This window comes from Anomaloglossus baeobatrachus, chromosome 1, assembly GCF_048569485.1.
Source record: "Anomaloglossus baeobatrachus isolate aAnoBae1 chromosome 1, aAnoBae1.hap1, whole genome shotgun sequence".
NCBI classification, from domain to species: domain Eukaryota; kingdom Metazoa; phylum Chordata; class Amphibia; order Anura; family Aromobatidae; genus Anomaloglossus; species Anomaloglossus baeobatrachus.
The window spans coordinates 382,561,874-382,572,686 of NC_134353.1; the positions used below are offsets into that span (position 1 = coordinate 382,561,874).

At 47.2% G+C, this 10,813-nt stretch overlaps 1 protein-coding gene across 1 annotated transcript in view; it reads left to right on the top strand.

Moving 5' to 3' along the window:
* The window catches only part of LOC142293460 (neurturin-like), a 439,898-nt gene that overhangs the window by 347,912 nt on the left and 81,173 nt on the right, over nt 1-10,813 (top strand). Inside the window, exon 2 of the mRNA XM_075337826.1 lies at nt 10,155-10,377. Coding sequence (XP_075193941.1) covers nt 10,182-10,377 — 196 coding nt within the window. The 5' untranslated portion in view covers nt 10,155-10,181. The remainder of the gene's footprint in view (nt 1-10,154; nt 10,378-10,813) is intronic.

Sequence of the window (10,813 nt, forward strand, 5' to 3'; positions counted from 1 at the left end):
AGTGCAAACAAATTCACCCTCAAACAGCTCTTTAAGACATGAATATATCCCATAAGATGCACACCAGGTAGTATTGTCTATGGAGCACATACTAAACAGTGATAAACAGTACAGATAAAGCAGGAAAACCAATGGAAAACTAATAGGGAAAACACCAAACTATGCCCTTGTCTTAAACATGATATTGTGTTTAGCTATGCACTTTTCTGGAGCCCTGCATTTAAATTGCAGCACTCATTCCTCTCAGCATCCCTTGCTTAGGAGTCATTGGAACTTGTAGTTCTCTAACCAGCAAGTAACATGTGTTTCTCTGATCAAAATTAAAAATGTGGGTTAAAGTAACAATTTAGTGGAAAAAAACATAATTTTTCATTTTTTCGTTCCATTTTCTGTTAATTCCTATGAATTACTTGAAGGGTTAACAAGCATCATGAGTGTGGGTTTGAAAAGAAAATGAAAAATTGCTATTAAATTTCAACCCTTGTAACATTCTATCCAAAAAAATCACATATCATGTTAACATAAAGTAGACATGTGGTAAATGCTCTTTAGTATGGTACAACTATCTGTTTTAAATGAATAAAAATGCAAAGGTCAGAAATTGCTAATTTCTCAAAATTTTCAGCATATTTACGATATTTTCATTAATTCAAATCATATCCGGTTGAAATTTACTATTTACCTACTCACTGGGATATATAGAAGAATTCCAAAACTAGTGCCACATACAGGTGCATCTCAATAAATTAGAATATCCTCAAAAAGTTAATTTATTTCAGTAATTCAATACAAAATGTGAAATGCGTATCTATATATATAATTGCCTTATTCTGTCTGTCTGTCTGTCTTGCTCCAAAATTGTGTCGCTACAGTGACAGTGTCGTTACAGTGACAACTGTCGGATTCGCCGCTGGGCTCGGCCTGGCCCCGCCCCCCCCACGTATTGGCCGCTCGCCCCGGCCCTCCGCAGGCATCCCCCGCTCCAGCGTACAGCGGCTCACAGTACACATGTGCAGGGAGCCGGCATACACTGACGCCTCACCCGCTCGACCCCGCCCCCGGCACACGTTAGCAGTCGGCCCCGCCCCCGATGCTGGGATCGTGACGGAGCCGGTGTACGCTGGTAACCATGATACACATCGGGTAACTATAGGAAGCGCTTCCCTTAGTTACCCAATGTGTATCATGGTTACCAGCGTATACCGGCTCCCGGTACACATGTGCAGGGAGCCGTCATACGCTGACCCCTCGCCCGCTTGGCTCCGCCCCGGCACACGTTGGCACTCTCGGTCCCGCCCCCAGCACATGTTGGCCCGCTCGGCCCCGCCCCTGGAGACCTGCTCGGCCCCGCACCCGGCGACCCGCTTGGCCCCGCCCCCGGTGGCCCGCTCGGCCCTGCCCCCAGCACACGTTAGCCCGCTCGGTCCCGCTCCGGCACACGTTGGGCACCTATACACCTCCCCCCCAGAACTACTCCTCCCATTATACTCCTCTTTCCCCAGGACTACTCCTCCCATTATGCTCCTCTTTCCCCAGGACTACTCCTCCTATTATAGTCCTCCTATTATACTCCTCTCTGAGTATAATAGGAGGACTATTATAGCATGGGGGATGGAGCACGATGGGGGTGTGCAACATGGAGGATGGAGCATGATGGGGGGTGCACAGCATGGGAGATACAGCACGATGGGGGGTGTGCATCATGGGAGATGGAGCACGATGAGGGGTGCGCAGCATGGGAGATGGAGCACGATGGGGGGTGCGCAGCATGGGGGATGGAGCATGATGGGGGTGTGCAGCATGGGGGATGGAGCATGATGGAGGGGGTGCAGCATGGGGGATGGAGCACGATGGGGGGTGTGCAGCATGGAGGATGGAGCAGGATGGGGGTGCAGCATGGGGAATGGAGCATGATGGGGGTGCGCAGCATGGGGGATGGAGCAGGATGGGGGGTGCGTAGCATAGGGGATGGAGCACAATGGGGGGTGTGCAGCATGGGGGATGGAGCACCATAGGGGGTGTGCAGCATGGGGGATGGAGCACGATGGGGGGTGTGCAGCATGGGGGATGGAGCACGATGGGGGGTGCACAGCATGGGGGATGGAGCACGATGGGTGGTGCGCAGCATGGGGGATGGAACACGATGGGGGGTGGGCAGCATGGGGGAAGGAGCACGATGGGGGCTGCGCAGCATGGGGGATGGAGCACGATGGGGGTGTGCAGCATGGGGGATGGAGCACGATGGGGGGTGTGCAGCATAGAGGATGGAGCACGATGGGGGGCTGCAGCATGGGGGATGGAGCACGATGGGGGGTGCGCAGCATGGGGGATGGAGCACGATGGGGGGTGCGCAGCATGGGGGATGGAGCACCACAGGGTGTGCGCAGCATGGGGGACAGTCGGCCCCGCCCCCGATGCTGGGATCGTGATGGAGCCAATGTACGCTGGTAACCATGATACACATCGGGTAACTATAGGAAGCGCTTCCCTTAGTTACCCAATGTGTATCATGGTTACCAGCGTATACCGGCTCCCGGTACACATGTGCAGGGAGCCGGTATATGCTGACGCCTTGCCCGCTTGGCCCCGCCCCTGGCACACGTTGGCACTCTCGGTCCCGCCCCAGCACACGTTAGCCCGCTCGGCCCCTCCCCCGGTGGCCCGCTCGGCCCCGCCCCCGGCACAAGTTAGCCCACTCGGCCCCGCTCCGGCACACATTGAGCACCTATACACTTCCCCCCCAGAACTACTCCTCCCATTATAATCCTCTTTCCCTAGGACCACTCCTCCCATTATACTCCTCTTTCCCCAGGACCACTCCTCCCATTATACTCCTCTTTCCCCAGGACTACTCCTCCTATTATAGTCCTCCTATTATACTCCTCTCTGAGTATAATAGGAGGACTATTATAGCATGGGGGATGGAGCACGATGGGGGTGTGCAGCATGGAGGATGGAGCATGATGGGGGGTGCAGCATGGGGGATGGAGCACGATGGGGGGGTGCAGCATGGGGGATGGAGCACGATGGGGGGTGCACAGCATGGGGGATGGAGCACGATGGGGGGTGCGCAGCATGGGGGATGTAGCACCATAGGGGGTACGCAGCTTGGGGGATGGAGCACGATGGGGGGTGCGCAGCATGGGGGATGGAGCCCGATGGGGGGTGCGCAGCATGGGGGATGGAGCACAATGGGGGGTGCACAGCATGGGGGATGGAACACGATGGGGGGTGGGCACCATGGGGGAAGGAGCAAGATGGGGGCTGCGCAGCATGGGGGATGGAGCACGATGGGGGGTGCGCAGCATGGGGGATGGAGCACGATGGGGATGCGCAGCATGGGGGAAGGAGCACGATGGGGGGTGCGCAGCATGGGGGATGGAGCACGATGGGGGTGCACACTTCCCCCCAAAACACACACACACCACCACACGCACACCGCACAACACACCACACACACACTGGGAACCACAAACACCGCCCTACACAGATACCCACACACACAGACAACGCCGCACACACACACACAACACCCAACACACAAACACTGGGGCATACACAAATATACGCACATACCGCACAGCACACACACATTGCACAAAACATACCTCCCCCCAAAACACACACACGCACCCCACAGCCACACCCACACAAACCGCGCAAAACACACAGCACCACACACACAATGCTGCAGACACACAGCGCTCCACAAACAACGCAACACACAGCACCACACACAGACAACACTGCAGACACACAGCGCTCCACAAACAACGCAACACACACAACGCAACACACAAACAACACCGCTCTCACCCCACCACACACACCCAGATAACACCCAGAACATTTACAGTGCCCTACACAAACACTTGCCAAATACACACAACAACATCTATATATATAACAAAAATCATACATTAACTACACAATACGTAAATTCTAGCATACCCGATGCGTTAGAATCGGGCCACCTTTTAGTATTACAGTTAGGTCCAGAAATATTTGGACAGTGACACAAGTTTTGTTATTTTAGCTGTTTACAAAAACATGTTCAGAAATACAATTATATATATAATATGGGCTGAAAGTGCACACTCCCAGCTGCAATATGAGAGTTTTCACATCCAAATTGGAGAAAGGGTTTAGGAATTATAGCTCTGTAATGCATAGCCTCCTCTTTTTCAAGGGACCAAAAGTAATTGGACAAGGGACTCTAAGGGCTGCAATTAACTCTGAAGGCGTCTCCCTCGTTAACCTGTAATCAATGAAGTAGTTAAAAGGTCTGGGGTTGATTACAGGTGTGTGGTTTTGCATTTGGAAGCTGTTGCTGTGACCAGACAACATGCGGTCTAAGGAACTCTCAATTGAGGTGAAGCAGAACATCCTGAGGCTGAAAAAAAAGAAAAAATCCATCAGAGAGATAGCAGACATGCTTGGAGTAGCAAAATCAACAGTCGGGTACATTCTGAGAAAAAAGCAATTGACTGGTGAGCTTGGGAACTCAAAAAGGCCTGGGTGTCCACGGATGACAACAGTGGTGGATGATCGCCGCATACTTTCTTTGGTGAAGAAGAACCCGTTCACAACATCAACTGAAGTACAGAACACTCTCAGTGAAGTAGGTGTATCTGTCTCTAAGTCAACAGTAAAGAGAAGACTCCATGAAAGTAAATACAAAGGGTTCACATCTAGATGCAAACCATTCATCAATTCCAAAAATAGACAGGCCAGAGTTAAATTTGCTGAAAAACACCTCATGAAGCCAGCTCAGTTCTGGAAAAGTATTCTATGGACAGATGAGACCAAGATCAACCTGTACCAGAATGATGGGAAGAAAAAAGTTTGGAGAAGAAAGGGAACGGCACATGATCCAAGGCACACCACATCCTCTGTAAAACATGGTGGAGGCAACGTGATGGCATGGGCATGCATGGCTTTCAATGGCACTGGGTCACTTGTGTTTATTGATGACATAACAGCAGACAAGAGTAGCCGGATGAATTCTGAAGTGTACTGGGATATACTTTCAGCCCAGATTCAGCCAAATGCCGCAAAGTTGATCGGACGGCGCTTCATAGTACAGATGGACAATGACCCCAAGCATACAGCCAAAGCTACCCAGGAGTTCATGAGTGCAAAAAAGTGGAACATTCTGCAATGGCCAAGTCAATCACCAGATCTTAACCCAATTGAGCATGCATTTCACTTGCTCAAATCCAGACTTAAGACGGAAAGACCCACAAACAAGCAAGACCTGAAGGCTGCGGCTGTAAAGGCCTGGCAAAGCATTAAGAAGGAAGAAACCCAGCGTTTGGTGATGTCCATGGGTTCCAGACTTAAGGCAGTGATTGCCGCCAAAGGATTGACCTCCTAAAATGTGGAGTGTTTGTAAAGAAATGTGTACAATTCCTACAATTTCTATCAGAAATTTTTGTTCAAACCTTCAAATTAAACGTTACAATCTGCACTTGAATTCTGTTGTAGAGGTTTCATTTCAAATCCAATGTGGTGGCATGCAAAGCCCAACTCGCGAAAATTGTGTCACTGTCCAAATATTTCTGGACCTAACTGTATATATATATATATATATATATATATATATATATATATATATATATATATATATATATATATATATATATATATATATATATATATGTGATGCCCTGGACTCCAGCGGTCACAGGTAACAACAACACCACACACACACCCCAATCCCTTGTGAGGACACACCCATCACCCAAAAGGGAGACCTGATGCCTCCCTCTGGGCCAGCAGGGCACACCAGGTGGGTAGAGTCAAGCGGAAAGGCATGCCCACCGAGGAGACTACTGTCCTGAGGCAGGAAATACACGCAGTTGGGCAGTTGAGTAGTTAGTAGTGATGAGTTGTGGTTGGTAGCGGAGAGTGACAGGAGGAGGAAGGAGAGAAGCTGTCAGGGACCCGGGTCAGAGCCTGGGATCCCCGAAACATCAGGCAGGCAGAATATGGTGGCCGCCTGCAGGAGTACTGGTATAGCGACCGGCGGAACCGTAGGGACCGGGCCAGGGTTGGAGCCCGCCGGACCTGAACCGGGGAGTCAACAGCTAATCGGAGCACCAGTAACCGGGTACTCAGACCCCGTCATAGCTTAGAAGCCACTGAGTTTAGGCAAATTCACTGATTGCAGTCTGGACGTCACGGGTTCATCCTCACCCAAAGTCCCAAAAGAAGGCAACAGCCCATCGATACTGGGTGAGAGCCACTGCCAAGGGCCAAGCATCCAACGGGCCAGCGCCTGCAGGCAATCGAGGGCTCTTCCGGCAGCTAAACACCGGGGAGCGGGCTACCACTGCCCAGGCAGGGGAGCCAAAAATCAAAACAAGAGGTGCAAGGGAAAGGGGCCACCATCAGCCTCACAAGGGACACAAGCAGCCGGCTGCTGGACCCGACCATACCCGAACAGTGACTCTGAGTGTGAATTAATAGTGAGTACACCAGTGCCATCCGGGCACGACACCGCACTGCTGCACGGCACTCTGCACCCCGACATCATCGCCCGTCCCACCGGGCCCCGGAACACACCGCCCCTACCCACAGAGGGGCTAACATCCAGGCTGCACCCTCAACACAGATCCCGGGAGCACCCTTCACTCCCGCCGCAGTGGTGGTGCATCCCATCACCACGACCCGTGGGTGGCGTCACGACCCATCCAACTACAATGCGGCCCCCGGCTGCGAACCTCGTCCCACACCACCACCCCACTGCCTCCCCTTAACAGAGCAACGTGGCCCCCGGTCCGGAGGCGCTCGAGCCACCGACAACCCAAGCCCGGACCTCGAGCGGCTCGGCCTGGCCAGGGAGCGGCCGAACCCTCTCAGGGCGGTACATATATATAGCCATTACACACAGAATGATCTATATCAAATGTTTATTTCTAACAATGTTGATGATTATGGCTTACAGCCAATGAAAAACCAAAAGTCATTATCTCATAAAATTAGAATAATTGAAACAAAACACCTGCAAAGGCTTCCTAAGCATTTAAAATGGTCCCTTAGTCTGATTCAGTAGGCTAAATAATCATAGGGAAAACTGCTGACTTGACAGATGTCCAGAAGGGCGTCATTGACACACTCCACAAGGAGAGTAAGCCACAAAAGGTCATTGCTATAGAAGCTGGCTGTTCACAGTGCTGTATTCAAGCATAATAATAGAAAGTTGAGTGGAAGGAAAAAGTGTGGTAGAAAAACGTTCAAAAGCAACAGGGATAACAGCAGCTTTGATAGGGTTGTTAAGAAAAAGCCATTTAAAAATTTGGGGGAGATTCACAAGGAGCGGACTGCTGCTGGAGTCAGTGCTTCAAGAACCACCACACACAGACGTAGCCAGGACATGGGCTACAATTGTCACATTCCTCGTGTCAAGCCACTCGTAACCAATAGACAATTCCAGAAGAGTCCTACCTGGGCCAAATAGATAAAGAACTGGACTGTTGCTCAGTGGTTCAAGATATTGTTTTCAGATGAAAGTAAATGTTGCATTTCATTTGGAAATCAAGGTCCCAGAGCCTGGAGGAAGAGTGGAGAGACAACAATCCAAGCTGCTTGAGGTCTAGTGGGAAGTTTCCACGATCAGTGATGGTTTGGGGAGCCATGTCATCTGCTGGTGTAGGTCCACTGAGTTTTTTTAAGACCAAATAAATTAGCGTACTTCATGAATTCCTCTGCCGACAAGCGTTTTGGAGATGATAATTTCATTTTCCAGCAGGACTTGGCACCTGTCCACACTGCCAAAAGTACCAATACCTGGTTTAATAACCACAATATCACTGTGCTTGATTGGCCAGCAAACTCGCCTGACCTAAACCTTTTAGAGAATCTATGGGGTATTGTCAAGAGGAAGATGAGAGGCACCAGATCCAACAATGCAGACGAGCTTAAGACTGCTATCAAAGCAACCTGGGCTTCCATAACACCTCAGCAGTGCCACAGGCTGATCGCCTCCATGCCACGCTGCATTGATGCAATAATTCATGCAACAGTAGCCCCGACCAAGTATTGAGGCATTTACTGTACATACTTTTCAGTAGGCGCCAACATTTTTGAGTTTAAATCATTTTTTCAGTTGGTCTTATATAATATTCTAATTTTCTGAGATAATGACGTTTGAGTTTTCATTGGCTGTATGCCATAATCATCAACATTAACAGAAATAAACACTAGAAATAGATCAGTCTGTGTGTAATGACTCTATATAATATATGTGTTTCTCTTTTTGTATTGAATTACTGAAATGAATTAACTTTTTGATGATATTCTAATTTATTGAGATACATCTGTAAATTTTAATATGAAATAAAAAAAAATGGCCTTATCTGAACAGTACGAACTGGCTTTGACACCAATGCATTAAATGTTATCTTTTGATGTTACAGTTTTGTAAGGAAATAATTTGACCCTTGGAGTACAATCTGTCCTCTTGTTTAGACAAAACTAATAATATTAATAATAGTATTAATAAAAATATATTATATATCACTTGATATATATTATATAGAAGTAAACTGCATTCCCAGAAAAGCACAATGGGGTATGAAAAGTTGCCTTGTTTACCTCCGGCCAGTGCATGAAAAAAAAACAGTAAGTAGTTGCTTGAATCTCAGGAGCTTAATACACTAGAAGTACAGTGTACGTTTTCTGTGCTGTAGAACAATCTAGCACATTCAGAAATCATAATTATTGTTTTTTTATTAACCTCTTCACAATCTTGGACTTACTGGTACATCCAGGATTGTATCCCTGCCTTTGATGCGGGCTCGCATGCTGAGCCTGCATCTTTCCCTGCACAAGTTGGCTCACCTGCTCAGCCTATAACAGCAGGATTTAGCATATCCCGATGAGGAGCACATCATACCCTGCTCTCATCAGTGGCTCCATGATGTCATTGCGGGGTGCCAAAGGGTTGTCATGAGAGACCGGGGTCAGCTGATGACCCCTGTGACTGTCATGATGAACTTCTTGTGAATGCCTGTGATGATGATTTCTGCTGTACATAGCATTGGTGATGCACAAGTGATTAGATCATTGCAGCTTCAAGTTCCCTTAGGGAACTAGTAAATACAATAAAAAGTAAGAAAAAGTTTTTAAACTTATGAAAAAATAAAAAAACACAAAAGATGAAATTATCCCCCATTTGTCCCATTTAAAAAAAAAAAAATAAAAAATACACATATTTAGTATATTTAGTAATAAGGGGAGGAAAAAACAAAAAAATGGAAAACTGTCAGGTGGTGAATGGATTAAGTAGTAACATATTGTAGGTCAGAAGGTCCCAACTTTTCTGACCTTGAGAGCCACAGTCGGCTCTGAGGGAGGGTCACGAGCCATATTCTGCTCCTGTTCCCCTCACAGTAGTGACTCCCAGAGCCCCCATTATCGGTATAATGACAGACAAAGCTTTTCCACAGAAAACACCACACCGAGGCAGAATACCAATATACAGGGGTTCCTACATCAATTCAGATCTGCTCTTCTATGTTTAGTCACTCACAAATGTCACCATCTCAAGACCTGCTCTAGCTGTTTTCTTGTCTTGGTACTTATGCACCAACCTGGAAGCTAGCCCAAGCCACACATCATAGGCCCAAGAGCCACATGTGGCTTCAGAGCCTCAAGTTGGGGATCCCTTGTAGGTTACCACTAAAGTTCTCTACACATTTGCTAGCGAACGGTCATTCTGTATGGTAAAAACAGTGAACAGCCTTGTTTTGGGATCAGATTCTCCCAGTCATTTCTTTATAAAGGTCCATTGATGTAAAATGTGAAGATGACTGGGTAAATGACACTGCTGATGAGAAATGTGTGCGTGGCTTTGCTAAAATGACCTCATTGTTAGACTTTTACACAAATGAAACATTGCTATAAAAGCTTCCAACAAATTATTCATACTGTGTGACATATCTGATAGAAACAATACATAATGGCAGGTCTAGATAGAATGCAGTAACGGGATTTCCTGTATGCAATTAATACATATTCACGAGAGCTATCTGGAAAGTAAAACATGGTTTGTACACTATTATCAACCATGCTGATACTCATGTCTGTTTACGTGTTGCCTTTCCTCCATTATTTTAGTGCTTCATGTGTAATTTTATGTTATTTTGCAGCGTTTCAATGCCTTGATTGTTCTTAAGATGAAGGTATGGAAGAGGACAGCTCCTGCTTTGATGCTCCTCTGTGCTGTGTTGTCCTTACTCGTTTGCACAGAAGTCTTCTTCCGGAGCTGGAAAATCAGCTCAACACCCTCTCAGTCAGTCATGGGTTCATCACCAAAGAGACCACGGAGATTTCCACGAGCCTCCGAACGCAAGCCACCTATGATTTCACAATGTAAGAGCAGAATTATTTAGTAACCTTTAAGTGTTTTATTTTTGCATTTTTTCATATTTTGCACTGAATATATATGATCATTAAATATAAAATAACAGAATAATGTGTAGAAAGTAATGACGTCAAGCTGCTGTGCCAGGTCACAATGAAAAAACTTTAAAGAGGTCACCCATTTGATAAAAAAATAAACTAGTTAAAATAATTACAGTATTTGTCGCTTTATAAGACACACCTGATTAAAAGGCACACCAGGTTTTAGAGGAGGAAAATAAGAAAAAAGATAATTGAGTCAAATAGTTTGCTAAAACATTTAATAAAATAACAAAATATTATTTTAACAACGTGGACTTTACAGCAGCATTGTAAGTGACATGAACCATGTACAGTATGTGAATAACATGTGAAGAGAAATTTTAATTCTCAGGATGGTTGGGAT